The sequence below is a fragment of the Siniperca chuatsi genome, linkage group LG22 (assembly GCF_020085105.1).
Source record: "Siniperca chuatsi isolate FFG_IHB_CAS linkage group LG22, ASM2008510v1, whole genome shotgun sequence".
Lineage (NCBI taxonomy): Eukaryota > Metazoa > Chordata > Actinopteri > Centrarchiformes > Sinipercidae > Siniperca > Siniperca chuatsi.
In genome coordinates, this window is record NC_058063.1 from 15583462 (window position 1) to 15600526 (window position 17065).

Below are 17065 nucleotides of genomic sequence, written 5' to 3' on the forward strand. Positions count from 1 at the left end.
ACTACTAACACATTACAACCAGATTTTTAGGGTTTCTTCCATCATGTATGCATTTGGGGAAAACGTCTGTCTTTAAACTGTCCACACACAATTCTCTCAATCATTATATGTTAAATACTTAACCCCAAACACTACACTACTACATTTCTACCATCAAATACATGGGTTTAATACCCCCCCATTTCCACTTTCTATTTCAACGCAGTGATCCTGCACATATGGAACATGATGTAACTCCCGAACTCATTATTGTGATCCAGATTTCTTATCTCTAATATGAGTCTGTGTAAAAGTTTAATGGAACTGGGCCCAAGTGGGACAGTAATGGCCTGTGCTTCATGTAATGCAAGGACACAAGTCAGAATATGAGTTCAATTAAATGCATCGGAGCAATTATACACTGTAGAATTGGCCTATTCACTATTAACTAAAATGCATTTGAAACTTTCAAACATTGAGGTTTGATCAACTTTAATATAATATGAACAGCTTTGCATCACTTTATTTATCACCCTCATCTGAGTCAGAGTAAGGCAGGATTGTTCCAGCGATGTGTAATTTAATTAAACCGCCCAGGCTTCATGTGTAATTTAATTAAACCGCCCAGGCTTCATGTGCTGTTGTTTTGGAACAAGAAATTATTTATGTTGCTATCAATTTGATCTTCAGGATAAATGTTACATTATTACCAGGCTCTGCTCTATTATCTTAATAATTCATAAAGATGGCACCAGTTTCACCTAATGTTGGCTTGTCATGGCTTGGCAGAGAAATTATTCTCTTTTGACAAAAATCTTGTGTTTGACTTGGAGAAATATTTCTGGTCCAGATATGAAGGGGAAGAAATGCCTCTGCCAATAAATTTGAAGAAAAGGGGAGGCATATCCCTACTTAAAGCTTATTTGGAAAAAGACATAAAAGAATGAAATCTCCCCAACTGTCAAGCTGGCCTGATTAAAGTTTAAATTGAAGTCTCTGTAAAATTGTAACTTTGTATGACTGAATAAGTAACAATCAGAGTGATTTGAAAAAGAAAACGTCCAGGTATTTAATAAGAGATAAAGCTAATCTGTGTCATCAGGACAGTGTGGGTGTGGTTTGATCAGATTTGACTGACAGTGATCTGGCGACATAAGCAACAGCCCCACAACAGATCAGCAGATTTTAATTCCAGTGTTGCTAAATCCTGATTGGTGCATGGAAGTGTGTGACATCACCTTTTTCCAACTGAGCCCCGCCTACTTCAAACCAGTGAGAAGAGCAATAACAAAAGTACAAATACACAAATATCATGTGTTAAATAACCAAAATCGGTCTAACTTTGGCAGAAAATAGTTGGTTAAAGCAGGACCACATTGCCCACAGTAAGAAGTTGATTGAGAAAATATGATTTCAGGGCCTTTAAAGTTTTTGGAGCAATAGGCATAAAGTTGGTGTAAATAAAAGTTAAAAACTCTTAAGGGGGGGGGGTCCTCCTGGTGGAATGTTTGAGTCCGGCCCGCGGCCCTTTGCTGCATGTCATCCCCTCTCTCTCTCTCCCACATTTCCACTTCCTGTCTCTCTTCAGCTGTTCCTATCAAAGAAAGGCAAAAGCCCAAAAAAATCATCTTAAAAAAAGGCAGAATAAGTAGGATTGTTCTAGAGAGAGCTAGAAAATGAATGAAGAGTGAGCAGCATTAGCGAGAACAAAGCAGTGAATCAGAGAAATAAAACGTTATTTTCTCATTATTTCACGGCGGTTACTTTCTAAAGCACAAATATATTTATCCCACACCTCCGTACAACCCTGCGGGAAGGAGCCACATCCTTCATCCTGTCCGCTCTGTGGCCTCTCTACACCCCACCTTCGGTCAAACAGACAGAGACAGACGGAGACAGCAATGTCACTACTTTTTTTTATAAAGTCCCGACCTCACAGCCTGCACGTTATTATTGGCTAGAGGCTGCACACAACTGCCCAAAGGTTGATGCCCAGAAACGTCCTGAACACAGTAAACTAATAAGAAACTAAGAAAATACAGGCAGAGGGCAGGGTCTCTGCAGATACAGACACCGCCACACATTTCCAGTGGGTCATAAGTTATGATTGAGAGGGATTATTTTTGTATGAGTCTATATATTGTTTTTTAAGAAACTTATTCTGTGTTTAAGTCAGTGTACATTTAAAGTAATTGCAAATATAACGTAAGTAATAACTTTATTGTAGTTTTTGTACACCATAATTTAATAAACCATGATTTAATCCAGTCATCTTTCAATGAATGAGAAAATGTAAACAATTTAAGTCTTCTATCTGCAGTGTGACTGCAGTGCACCAGCCTTGTTTTGTAGCCAGTGGTAATTAAGCAAACATCTAGCTTACTGAATTAATAATGTTGGATCCAGATACCTGTTCAGTGTGGCGGTGAACATGCCTCCTGTGTTCTCTATGGCTCTCTGTGAGTCTGGATATAAATACACCCAAGCCAGAGAAGTAGCACCAAAAGACCTAGTTAAGAGCTAGAGTTAAGTAGTTTTTATTTTAGAACGTGATTAGGTACTTCAAATCAGAGCTAGATACACATGTCTATGCTTTGTTGTCACACAGTACTTGATAGAGTTGGCAATCAGTAATACTGGTTACAAAACAAAGCTCAAGCATGGTGGTCATTTTGGTGATTGGAGCAGCTTTTGAAGTTTTTGAGTGAAACGAGAATAATTGGAAAGATGGTAATAGGAAATATGGTGCCCAGGAATTGAGTGTGTTTGTGAAATAGACAGTGTGGTGCTGGATATGGTAATCTCAGAGTCAAATTTACACACACACACACACACACACACACACACACACACACACACACACAAACATACTGCAACAGCCATTTTCTGAAGAGTTTCTAAGGGAAATGATGGATGAGTCCCAGTGGCTCTTAAAGAACAATCTCCTATAAATAGAATATTTAATAAACATTTCCAAGGTTGTTTAAATGTAGCAGAGAAGGACAGCATATTCTTTGTACTGTTTATCTATCTCTTGTTGTTTAGCTTAACGGTACATGTTTTATTCTCCTTTGAGGTCTGGGAAAGTGATGCTCTATTATCAGTCCCAAAACCCTTTGAGCAGAAATTCAGACAAATTGTTTGTTGTCACTGAGAATTATTGTGTTTTTGGGAGTTTCCATTCTCTCACACTGGGACTGAATGTCTGGCCAGGAAAACAATAAATATCAGTGAAGAGAGCACTAAAACCTAAAGGGAAATAATATGTTTAGCTTGTAAGCCTTAAACTCTTTTATTTTAACACAGAGATCCCATTGAGTCTGGCAGAGGACTTTGTAATGTAATTCCATTGAAAAGGGAAGTTTGATGGCGCATTGTATTTGCTAGCGATCTAAGATCACCTTAATAAATGAATGATTTAAAAGGCCATCTATATTTTGTTTATCTCTAGGGTGCAAACTCTATTAGAGCTGCCAGTAGCCTGTATTCGGTGCCTAATAAAGTTTTTACAAGCAGTTGCAATATAAAATAAGAAGCCAATATTACCAAAACAAGACTGTATATTGGTCCCTCACTGCTTTGATACCAAGAATCCAATCTGCTAAAGTAGGGCTGGGAAATATATTTGTAGTTTTTGAAACTGAAATCAGATTTTTATTGCTGCAACTAATGATTATTTTATTCATTAATCTGCCAGTTAATTTCTCAGTTAATTGATAAATTGATTAATCGTTTTGTCTATAAAATGTCAGAAAACTGTGAGGCTGTTTGTCTCCAGGTGACATTGACCTCTGACCCTTGAGGATGCCATGCAGGGATTAATAAAGTCACCTTACTACTATTAGTTTCTGCTGGACTTTTTTTCAACAAACTTTCTAGTCTCAATGACTCTTTCGTTGATTTTAACTGCAGCCAGCTAAAGTTACTGCAACATTTCTACCATTTTCCCTCCAAATCATCTACTTTTTTCGCAGACTTTGTCAACATCCACATCCATTTCTCTTTATTCTTTTCCCCTTTTTTTACTTTTTTCTCTCTTTCAACTGTTACTTTCATTTCATTGTCTTGTGTTTGCTTTCTCTCTTTGCCATTTGATATATATATATATATATCTCAAAACCACTGGTGTGGTTTAACACATATTTTCTTCCAGTAAAGGGATCCAGTGTAAGTGTTTGTGTACATGTCCAACCTTCAGCGGCTCTTCCCTCTTCCCTCTTACTCAGGTTGTGCGAAAGCAGGAGGCGTTCGCTTCTCAGAGGAAACCCCCACTGCTGGAGCCCCATCACATGTTCACTTCGACGAAAAGCTGCATGACTCCATCGTCATGGTGACTCCGGAGGATGACGGCAACTTCATGGTCAAGGTGTGTTGAACCTTGCAATAGCCTGACACTTGATAGCTACAGTGGACAAGTAAATCTGTTTAAATTTTCCCCAAATTAAATTTTATTTAGTTGAATTTGTTCAACTCACTCAGTTTCTGCTGTTGGTATACGTCCTTTTTAAAATTCAGGTCTTGTGACTCTGTTTGTGATTCCACAAAAAGATGACCTTGCTCCAACCTCTTACCATCAGTGTTCAATCTTCAATCACAGCACAGTCACATCTTACAGTCTGTCCACTGTAACATGCTGAGGGCAAGGAGGACTTAACGTTACTGACGGACAGACAGGCTAAGATAATTCACTTTCTACCTTGTTTGTTTTATGTTCCCGTCAGTTGTGTGATATGATCAATCAGCAAACAAGATTTGTCGACCCAAGAATGATGCTAATAGTCTGAGGTTACGTTTATCGTGCACCACTGCTTTAGTCTACAAGCAATCAGAATACAGAAAATGGAGTGTTAAATTATAAGAAAGACTACTGAGATATTAGTCACAGATTAAGTTTATGCTGATACTCTCTACTGTATGTCCAACTTATAAAGGTGCAGTTAATTGGGTGTAATTGTATTTGTCTGCAGTTTTTTTTACTCATGATTATGTTTGGAGGCACCTCTAATTATCAGATAATGATACCAAGCTCAGTTATCAGCTGGCATCATCACATGCTCCCTTAGATCAAAAATGGTCTGCAGTAGTTTTCTGCCCAGCCTACAGACATTATTCAGTCCCATCTGCTTCATGGACACCATGTACAGCAGACAACTTAATCCAAGTCCAAGTTAATTGTCCTGTCAGGGTAATAATATCTTTGTGGATCAGATTCACAATAAAAACATACAGTTAAAACGCCTGACATACTATCTAGCAAGTCGGACAAGACTAGGAGTCAACAGCTTGAAGGCCAACACAACACAAAATACAAAGTTCATACTGTACAGGCACAATATCCTATATGATTTCATCTTCAAATTAATCAATGTAGTGGTAATCAATCTAAATAAAAGGCCAGGCCAAACCAAGGTACAATACTAAGGATGTAAACAGACATTACCATAGTTCAAAAAACCAACACTACCTGCTCACAAGTTATATCTGTAAAGCCCACTGGCCCTGAAAGTCTTGTAATTGGTCATAATTAGGGTGCCATGTTTTTCAAGTGGTGGATATAATATTCAAAGGTAACTCTTTGATCTAGTGGCGCAGTCCCCTCAGTTTCTACGAGCACTGATGGGCTTTATCTGCGAAACATCCAGGAGAAGATTAAAGTCTTTTCTCATCACCGTTAATCTCCTCTGTCAGCTATAAAGGCACAGCACAATGATATCAGACTTCTCATCTGTTCTCTGCTGTCAGCTCTTAAATCCTGGAGGTGCTCAACTCAGGAGCCAAGCAACAGCAACAGAAGGCGCCAAAGGCTCCAAAACTTCAAAAACTGTAATAATAGGAGCCTGTGGAAAAACTTACTGCTGTGCCTTCAATTTGACCATTAATGACCATGAACTTGTTTTAGCTGTACAGATGGTGTAGTCCCTCATTTGTGAAAAAAGAAAACCCCTCTTTGAACAGAAATGGTGGTCTGAGATTCAATCTGCCCAACATTTACCACAGTGTTTTAACACCTTGGTCAAGCCAATCATATGCTAATCAGGTACTTAACAGTGATGAGGGAGGTGCAGCCAGAAAACAATAGGCCTGATTTCTGGGCCATCATGGAAACAAAGAAGGTCAGTTTCAGGTGAAACTAGGCAGGGTAAACAGCACTCAGGAAGACTCCTCCCTGAGGGCAGGGCTTAAGCAACACAGAGTAGCTTAAATTTGAGTTCTCAGACCATTTTCACAATTGAGAATGACTTCCGGATGGGAGCCGAAACGTCTTGAATTTGAAAACATTGTCCAGATGACTACGACTGAAACCTTTTCTACAATTAGCTGTACAGACTTCATTAACATTGAAGCTGCTGATGATCATGATGCTAATGAAAGGTTGCATAAATGAAACATGTTCCTTCTAACAGTTAAAACTGTTTGTTTTTTTAACAGCTCTTTAATCCTATCTTGTCCTAGTAGCAGTTTTTCATGGCTTTTTCTCTTTGAATTAGTATTGTTGTGAACATTAGTAGCACTGAAAATATAGGGAGAAACATGAAGGATACTTTGCAGCAAAGGTCCTTTGCTCAATTTGAGCACAGGACATGACGGTTACATGTTTTAGCTTCACAGGCTACCATGCCTTTTGAGACTTCAGTTGTACCCGAACAGATTTTAAATTTGTGAAATTGTGCAGTTTGGCTCCATGGATTACAATGTCGGTCTCTTGGTCGGTCGGTCATTTCATCACTTTGGTTCAGACTGAAATATCTCAACCAAGTCCCTCAATGATGAATCCTAATGACTTTGGTGATTCCCTGACTTTTCTTGTAGCACCACAATGAGGTTGACTTTTGTGGTTTTGAGTGTAATATCTTAGCAACTATTGTATGGATTACCATGAAATTTAGTACAGATATTCATATCCCCCTCTGGATGAATTGTAATAACTTTGGTGATACAGTAGACTTTCTGTCTAGTGCCACCATTGGGTCAAAATTTTCATTTGTCCAAAACTTTGGTTTATGACCAAATACCTGCAAAACTAATGACATTCCCATCAGCCTCAGGAATAGTTACCAAATGTTAGCATACTAATACACTAAACTAAGAATGTAACCATGGTAAACATTATACCTATTAAACATCTGCATGTTACCAGTGAACATGTTAGAGCGTGTTAGCATTTAGGTCAAAGCATCACTGTGCCTCACAGAGCCGCTAGCATGGCTGCAGAGTCTTGTTTTTAGATGTTGGATGAGGAGAGGAAGGAGTATAACAATGAGAGTTTACAGGTGAATAATGGCTCCTAATGTGAAAGCAATTTAAAAGCATTGATTTAAATGGTTGAGAAAAGACATGCACACAGGCAGAGGACCGACCACATGATTTATCTAACAAGTCATGGATTTGTTTCTCTTCGAGTGGATGGCACACAAAAGTGCATGTCAAGTAGCTCATATTTTCAAAATGGCTTTTGAAAAGATTTCCTGCCTGCAGGGAGAGTATGTCCTAGAATTGTTTATTTCACTGAAGAAGCCTAACCTTCTCGCTTTAGTTGATAAGTTAAACGACTCAGACATTCCTTTCTTTATTTTATTTTTCTGTGGATTTATAAATGTAAATATGACTTTCACAGGTTGAAGATATAAGTGCACTAAGCTTGGATGATATATCTGCCTTAATAGACACCAAACACATTCAGAAGGCTTTCAGGTTAGCCTTCTTCTACTACTATTTCTCAGTTATACTCCCAAAGGAAAGTTTGGTACATGCTCACTGTAACTAAGCCTTTCCAAGCTTTGAAGCTAATTCACAGCCAAATCAATTTGCTTAAAAGATGGACTACAAACTTGGCTGTTCTCAGTTACAGAGCAGCCTGTATGTGTGAGTGTGTGTGCATGTTTCTCAAAGCTTTTTAAGTGTGCTTGAGAGTGGGCCAAAAATACTGTCAGCCCGCCGTCATGGCTCATCGTGGAGGGGGGGAGATGATGGGGGGTGGGGTGTTGGTGTTGGTGTTGCTATGGAAACGGCGATCCTCACCGAAAGACCAAAGATGAGGTGGGAGTGTGTGGGATGGAAGCGGTATGCATATAACAGCTGTATGAATACCAATTTTGAGGAAGGTTATTTGAATTTCACAAACTCTGTATGTCCATGCGGCAGATGGGGCCATGTAGAAACAACACATAATCCTTGTTAATTTTTCTGTGTGTATGCGTAATAGTTTCTGAATAAGATGGTGAAGCAGGAGATGGAAATGAGAAACTGTCAGTGCTACAGAGATCAGCTAAAGAAGTGTTGCTGCAGAAGCCATGCTTTTTTTTTCTTTGGGGGGCATTTGTTTTGCCTTTATTTGACAATAACAGCTGAAGATATAGACAGGAAAGATGGGAGTGAGAGAGGGGCTGAGATGTAGCAAAGGGCTGTGGGCTGGAATCAAACCCTGGCTGCTGCGGCAAAGACCCAGCTCCGGCCCATGGGGTACGCGAACCACCAGGGTGCCCCAGGCCGCACATTTTTAAATTCAAATTATTGTGTGTGACACAGGACAGCCAAGCCAATGCTTATGAACTTTTTTCAGTAGGTTTACATGGCCATTAACTATAATCATATTCCTGTTAGTAACCAGATTAAGGGTTAATAACAGCAAGGATGTGTGGTTGCCTACAGGAAACATTGAAGAGGGATGGGAAATTGAAGAGGCTATACTGGTATTTATTTTTAGTTTAAAGCAGCACTAATCAATATTTTTATATTAACAATGGATCAAATAACTGTGTGTATTTTGAAGGGTAGGGCTCGTAGTGACAAACCCACAGAGAATTATTACCTGACTCACCAGTTATCCTCAGCTTTACTAAGCCTTTTAGCATCTTTCCACTCATTGTTTTCATTTTCTGGCCCGCAACTTTACTATTTTGGTTCAGTCTCGCCGCTCTCAGTGTTGTTTCCAGACACAATAGGCAGTTGTTTTTGGTCACTTTGGTTTATGACCAAATACCTGCAAAACTAATGACATTCCCATCAGCCTCAGGGCTAATTAGCAAATGTTAGCATACTAATACACTAAACTAAGAATGTAACCATGGTAAACATTATACCTATTAAACATCTGCATGTTACCAGTGAACATGTTAGAGCGTGTTAGCATTTAGGTCAAAGCATCACTGTGCCTCACAGAGCCGCTAGCATGGCTGCAGAGTCTTGTTTTTAGATGTTGGATGAGGAGAGGAAGGAGTATAACAATGAGAACATTGTTTACAGGAGAATAATGGCTCTTAATGTGAAAGCAATTTAAAAGCACTGATTTAAATGGTTGAGAAAAGACATGCACACAGACAGAGGACTGACCACAAGTCATTGATTTGTTTCTCTTCGAGTGGCTGGCACACAAAATCAAGTGTATCTTAAGTAGCTCATGTTTTCAAAATAGCTTTTGAAAAGATTTCCTGCCTGCTGGGAGAGTATGTCCTAGAATTGTTTATATCAATATTACAGAATAAGTTAAGCTGTCTTTGTTCTCATTTTCTCTCCTTTGTACTGTTACTGAATAAGCCTAACCTTCTCGCTGTAGTTGATAAGTTCAACGATTCAGACGTTCCTTTCTTCACTTTATTTTTCTCTGGATTTATGACAGATTTAAATATAAATATGACTTTCCCCAGTTGAAGATACACTAAACTTGGATGGTACATAGTTTTATAATATATTGATTTCAGTGAACAAGCTCTGATAAACCCACTGTACGTTACTTGCCTAGCACCAAACGGCTGACAGACAAAGTTAGCGACTAGCTGGTTAACATAGTGGAGCATTTAGCAGCGAAATCTCAGAGCTAAACAGAGCTAAAAGGAGAGTGAATGTTGGACGGAAATTCATCAGGTGGACACAAACACGACTACCAAAAAATGCTAATGTTGCTCCATGTCTTCTGGATGTGTAAATAGACAACCTTTTTGCTAACTTGTTTGCTAACAAGTTCCCTACAACATCTTTATCAAGTGGTACTATGTCAGTGTTGTGTTTACAGCTTGTTCCACTGCCCCCAAGTGGCCAAATTCAATTTATTTAATTTTCCAACTGGTTTCTGGTTTGATAAATTCTGCTTTGGTTGCCCCTATTACCATTTTGACACAATGAGAGCACTAACGGAAACCAGACTGAAACATTTACATACCACAGTGTGTTCATCAAAGTTATGCTTACCCTTATTATGACTTTAATTAAAGTACGATAATCTGCTTAAGATGCATGCCAGCACAAATGACTCTACTGATTTACCATATGGAGTCACACCAAAATTTATTTTATATTCTAGCATTGTCAAATTGCTGTAAACCAGAATTTAAAAGTGCTCACAAATAAATCTTATGTCAATACTTCATTCACTGTCCATGGAGGATTGTCGTTTTTTTCCCTCTTCAGTTTCTAGTTCATAAAGAGTGTTGTATGTTCATAAATACAGACTGAATTGTCTTGATGAACTGGACATACAAGTGCATAAAATGTGTGGTATTCCCCTTCAAGTTGACTAAAGAATTGCTCCATTGTTTTGGATGAACGCTGAGTCATTTGTTTCTCTGGGTGTGTCCAACTCCCAGTGTGACACATAGTACATCTTTTGAAATGACATGTTACTGTCATCACTCAGTAGTGCATACATACAATAGACTCGTAAACTAGAAATACTTTAAATTGCTTACTAACTGAAATGTTTCATATTGGTTATCACTTTTTGGTCTCCATCGTTGAAGCATTTCACAACCTCTCTTTTTGTCCAAATCTGCAGCTCGAAATTCAAACTAAATCAATTTTTCAGAGACAGTTTACAGTCTCTGGACATGCGTAGGCCTAGGCTCACAGAATGATTATTGTGTTTGTCTGCAGTGCTCCTTCGGTGTTCCCTCTCTCCTTTCTCTCTTCATGCTGTTTGCAGCCTCCGCTCTGCTGCGTTGCTTTAAGGGGTCGTGTGGTGCTGAAGCTGCCGTTGCAGCTCTAGCTAGAGGGGCTTTAGGCTTATCTCTCCTTGCCTGCACTTCCCTACGGTCTCTGTCTCTCTCGCTGTCTCTCTTTTTTTTACCTGTCTCCTCTGTGAGGCTTTCCTCACTCTGTGAAGACTCCCTCATTAATTTTTCTCTTTGCTAAATATTAGGCTGCTACCTCTACATTACTCCCCTCTCTCTACCTCTCTGTTGCTCTTTCTCGCACTTGCCTACCTTATAGTCTCCTTTTAAATTTTGCTTATGGGTAATATGGATTGAAAAAGTGTGAAATGTTCTGTACGCAGCAAAAGAAATTGAATTATTTTGGGTAATAAATGTTGGCTGTAAATAGGAGCATGGTCATGTCATTAGTATTTCAGTTAATATTGAGAAAGTTCATTCTTGACATTGGGAATAGTAGTTGACATACAAATCTTAGCACAAGGTCCAAAAAGTAGCTGTTCTGAAGCCTTGAGTTGTATCAAACAAGATGGAGTTTGCCCAGTTGACTCGGCATTGTAGATGTTCAAATATGTGAATTTTGAAAATGTACATCATGGATGAGAAGTCCTTAAAGTGCTCAGAAAAATTTTAATGTCTTCAATTCCACTGCAACTGGACAAACTCCATCTGCTAAGGAAGATCATGTGATATGATTGAAACCCCCAGAAGTGTTAATTACACGTACTGAATTTTGGAAATGTCATATGCACAGAAGCTCTGGCTAGGGCTGAAACAAATGATTTTTTTCATGATCGATTAATCTATCTAATATTTTTGTGATTAATCACTTAATCACTTAGTCTGTAAAATGTCACAAAATAGTGAAAAATCCATATTAGGTGATGTCTTCAAATTTCTTGTTTTATTGGAGCAACAGTCCAAAACCAAAAGATATTCAGTTTATAATTATTTAAAACAGAGAAAAGCAGAAAATTCTTTGATTGGAGAAGCTGTAATCATAGAATATTTTGTAGTTTTTGCTTGAAATTACTAATTAAATGATTAATTGATTATCAAAATAGTTGCAGATTAATTAAACTCTATTCAGATTTTGGAGTTGAGTGAAATCCAGAAGGTGATTCATTTTTATTTCCTGTCAGGCTAAAATTGCCAATCTGACAGAGGTGACGAGGATTAAGATCGCCAGAGCAGTAACTAATGATTTCAATTGGAGGACTCCCTCAAGGAAAATTCAGCCCAACAGTGTAGTGCTTATGAGAATTACTTACCCATGTTACTAATAAAAAATAATCCTTTATTTATTGAGCTGTAATGGACTTACAATGCAATGTGAGGCCAAGCCAAAGCCTATTTCCCTCTATATAAATCGCTCTCTCCATATGTTACAGTCGGATTAGTCCAAAGTTTGTGGGAGAGAGAAAGAGAGCCATTGTTTTTCCTCCTAATTGCTAAATCTTTACTTGACTCTAAATATCTCTCTCTCGCTGTAGGTCGGCTTCCTAAAGACACAGCACCGGTATGAAATAATGTTCACCTTGCCTGAAGTCCCAGCTCTGGGGAAGGATGTGTGTCCAGCGCCAGTACCCTGTCCACACCTCCGGATCACTGATATCACACCCGCACCAGAGGGTAAGATCCTGAAAGAATGCGGGAAACAAAACATAAATAAACACAGCAGAGTGTACATCTAACTGAGTGTCATCAGTTCAGGAGGAAATATGTTTATTATCACCCACTCAGCTACTCGATTTGTGTCTATGCAACTGTGCAACCAATTAGCTTAAATAAATATTAAAAAAACAACAAGAGTTTCTTTGGAGGGAGTTGGAATGGTAAACGGCATGGCTTAACGTGTGTCATAATATCCAAACACTTGACTTAGAGCCTAATCTCTATTTTGGTTGTGATTAGGGATATCAGATTTCCACGCTCAATATCATGGTTAACGGTATTATCACAGTGTTTATCAAGCCTCCCAGAAATTAAGAGTTTAATATAGTAAAATTACCTCTCACCATGCTTGCCTTGGATTCTATTAAAGCCTAACAAACACTGAACAGTGAACTGTCAGAGTAGCTAGAGGCCGATAGACCTAGGCCTAGTTTACTGGTCTGACTGTGGTCAGTCTGCCCTCATTTAACTGGCTGTAGCTAAGAAAAACTGCCAATGTGGTCACAGTGCTTCCTGAACATGAGGGCGGGGTTACAGTAATGATGTTAATACAAACTTTTGGTGGTGTAAATACCTTTAGTATTGTAATCACAGTATTTAGCAAAATATGTATACCAGCACCAAGATTTGGTTTCAGAAGTTGGGTGGAGCATAATGAAGTCTCTTCAACCCACCGCCCCCCAAACAAATCATAGAGCAAATAACAAATTGTGATTAAATTGGATATCATGCTTTCCATAATCATAATATCCCCAAAAAAGTTTTAATGTCTTTTTAGGTGAATTATTTGTAAATAAAGACGGATTTAATTATTTTGTACCCAGAAATGCAGAGGTGTTGAAGAACGTTTTTCAGCCCTCAGTAGTGTCTGCAGTCTTCCTGTCAGTATGAACTAAACTAGACATTTTATCCCCTTGTCAGTGCTCTGTGGTGGACAAACTACAGTATGTAATGGTCACACTGTTTCTAAACTACCTCAAACCTAATTTCTGTACTGCGATTATGCCTATCAGCTGGACATATACATTGATACCAATATATCTGCAATAAGCTAATTTATTGGACTTGCAATTTCTCACCTTTAACCCCTCTTACACTCTGTATGCTCAGGCCAAAACTTGTAAATGGCACAGCAATATTGTTATTCCAGTATGTTGCATTTTGATCTATTCCCTCTTCAGTGTCAGATCGCTGTTCTAATTTGCCATCAAACTGCTCTTGTGACAAATGTTGCTTCAGTTCCTACAAGCCACAAAAAGAGCTCTTAAATGTCATTCTTACTTAAATCCCCTTTAACTTAGTTTTCTTAATTTTAGGCTTTTGCCAGTCACATAGTGCCTTATCACAAGTTATCTTCCTAAGCCACATACAATGCAACATTCATTCAGAGTGTAATGTACAAATACAAAAACTAATTTGGTATGTGCCTGTTTTTGTTGCTGGCAGACCTGAGTGAAATACTTTGCAAGTAATTCTCAGCGGCATTGTTACAGGCTGTATGAAGTACCAGATGGCTGAGGATTACAGCAACAGACAGTTCAGACAGTGTTAGCTCAGCAATCTGTCTCTGAGGAATCATAAAACTTTCAAACACTTTCCTGTGTTTGTCTTTAATTCCTCGTCACTCGTCGTGCTATCATAGGTGGAAACCCCCAAACACCTGGCACCTGCACAGGCTAAAATAAAGGCACTTTGTTACAAGCAAGCTTGAATGCGTGTGAGTCTCTTCTGGATTTCCTCTCACCACTAAACCTTCTAATTTGGGCCAAGGGTGATCCTCTAATGTTTCTGGGAGTCGTGCCCACTACATGCCTGTAACTGAAGCAGGTTACTGACCTTTACTTTCAGGTTACTGTCACACTCTTTATATTACACTCTGGTCTGTGTCTAGAGATGTGTATGTGTGTCAGCTGATGTTAACATTTTGTTCTCTGATCCATATTCAAAACATCGCCTCACGCAGAGACAAAGAAAGTGTGTGTGTGTGTGTGTGTAGTGAAAGTCTGCGATAAAGAGGAAATTCAATCTCTCTTCTTCTTTGTATTTCTCTCTCTGGGTTTCCCAGGAGGGCTGAAGGTGACGTGCGAGTACATGGCCCAGCAGGAGGGAGTTCTGTGTGAAGAGGTGCTGCTGCTGAGCGAGACCAACGAGGACGTCAGTGTTAAAGTCAAAGTTCACGCCAGAGTCATGGGTGAGGTTACTTTACCGATATAAGTGATAGTAATCTAATTTTTCTGTGCCTGTTTATATACAGTTTACATTGCAACACACTGTAGCCTCTAGATGACCTTTTGTCATCTTTTTTGACAGTTGGGGAACTGTAAGTGTGTTTCCATCGACCTGTTTTGATGTGCATTTTCAATTTGCGCATAAAAAGCCTGAATAGAAACGCCAGAAAAAAAGTCGTAAAAAATGTTTTACTCTTGGCTCAGGTGGAAAAGTTGGTTTATCGATAAAAACAAAATGCACCAAAGTGTAATGGAAACAGACTTATCGAATAAATCGTGACGTTAAATTTGGATGGATTTTTGATAGATTTTTGGGGATTTAACCCACTAAGTGATGTGAACAAAGACGCTTAATGTGAAACCTGAAGCAACCACAAACTCTTTCTTTATAAGAGACTATGATAATATAAAGTTATGTTTGTGCCTTTTGAAACTGTAGTTTTTGCTGTTAATACTTAACATTGTACCCTTTTCATCTTTATGGTAAGTCTGCAACTAACAATTATTTTTACAATCAGTTAATCTGACAATGATTATCTCAGTTAATTGGTTGGTCTATAAAATGTCGTCCAACAGTCCAAAACGCAAAGATACAAGTGAGAAGCTGGATTGAGAGAATATTTGGCTTTTCTTCTTGAAAAATGACTCAACAGTTAAATGTCTATCAAAATAGCTGCCAATACATTTTCTGTCAGTTGACTAATCGATTAATTGACTCATCGTTTCAGCACTACTTTATAGTATTTAAGAAATAAAGTTTTTGTGTGTTTCATTATTTTTCCAAAAGAGAGTCCTTAGCCATAGTTTTAAATGACCACGTTTTAACGTCAACATGGATTTCACCAGCAGGTTCTTTCCCATTAATTGGATTTCTTTTTTTAAATCAGCATTTTGAAGCCCAGAAGGTTTACTACAGCTGACTCTTAACATCTTAGAGTCTCTCAGTTCTGCCTCTTTTAGTTTTAAAGTGAGAACTGACAGATAAACTGAAGGGTGAACCTGCACTATTTTCACTTGTGTGCTGCTGCCTCCTGCTGGTGACTCTGTACTCTGGGTCAGAGTCACTGTCAGTAAATCACGAGTTAATCACCAACAGCTCTTAAAAATAGAAAGCTAAATGTGGTTTACAAAGGGTTTTACAATAAAAACACATGATAAAAGTTTGCTTTAAAATCTCTAGAACACATACTGTGCAGAGGATCGTTTCAGTACACGAGGGGAGTATCAAATGCAGTTTATGAAATGCAAAGTTGTTTTTCAGGAGTAAGACAGTAACAAAACTGCTCTCCTACACTGCAACATTATTGTATTGTAAAGCTCTCTGAGGCAGAGTAGAGCCTGCCATGAATTAGCATTTTCTGCACTGAAATCAGTGTCAGTAAGACTGAATTAGACGCTGCCATTTGTGTCGGCAGATGGAGAATCAAGTAAAGGGGGAGTTTGTGTCTTTCCATTTGTGCTGGTGTAAATATAGTACAACTAGTGTGTGTGTGTGTGTGTGTGTGTGTGTGTGTGTGTGTGTTTGTATGCATGCATATGTGTGTTTGAGGATGAATGGTGGTTGTGTTTGTGAGTGTTTATTTTTACTCACAAAGCGTGGCCTGAACATCTGTCCAGATGTGTGTGTGTAATTGAGGCCTGGATGACGACCAGATCAAAGGATTAAGCTCTGCCTCTGCTATTACTCTTAGCTGTACTACTGCGTTTAGATCAGTCACCGAATGATTCACATATAAACTGACAACTATTTTGATAATCGCTTAATCATTCAAGTCTTTCATCAAGTAAAAATACAAAAATATTTGCCAGTTCCAGTTTCTCTAACGTGAGGATTTGCTGCTTTTCAATGTTTTATATCATTGTGAATGAAATATCTTTGGGTTTTGGACTGTTGGTTGGACAAAACAAGCAATTTGAAGACGTCACCTTGGGCTCAGGGAAAGTGTAAAGGGCATTTACACTATTTATTGAAAATTCAGAGGTTAAACAGTGAATCTAAAAATAAAACATTGATTAATGGATACTGAAAATAGCAATTTGTTATATCCCTAATGATTCTAAGTACTTATTTCTATTAAAAATACAATGCAGTGTCTGCATAGTGATTCCCCTGCTTCCTTTACATGATGGAGATGTGGGTTAAAAAGTGTGTTGCATTGGCCGGGAATCGAACCCGGGCCTCCCGCGTGGCAGGCGAGAATTCTACCACTGAACCACCAATGCATTTGTGGACACTATGTGTGCACTCAACTAATTTAATAG

General features: G+C 38.6%; 1 protein-coding gene and 1 non-coding gene across 3 annotated transcripts in view; one reads left to right on the forward strand and one right to left on the reverse strand.

Annotated features, from left to right (window-relative positions):
* The window catches only part of lg22h20orf27 (linkage group 22 C20orf27 homolog), a 35673-nt gene that overhangs the window by 12130 nt on the left and 6478 nt on the right, over positions 1-17065 (forward strand). For both annotated transcript variants that reach the window (XM_044183421.1, XM_044183422.1), the window contains exons 3-5: positions 4206-4345; positions 12395-12533; positions 14641-14766. In XM_044183421.1, the coding sequence (XP_044039356.1) occupies positions 4206-4345; positions 12395-12533; positions 14641-14766 (405 nt within the window). The remainder of the gene's footprint in view (positions 1-4205; positions 4346-12394; positions 12534-14640; positions 14767-17065) is intronic.
* trnag-gcc lies at positions 16956-17026 on the reverse strand. Its single transcript has one exon. It is a non-coding gene; the product is annotated as a tRNA-Gly (tRNA).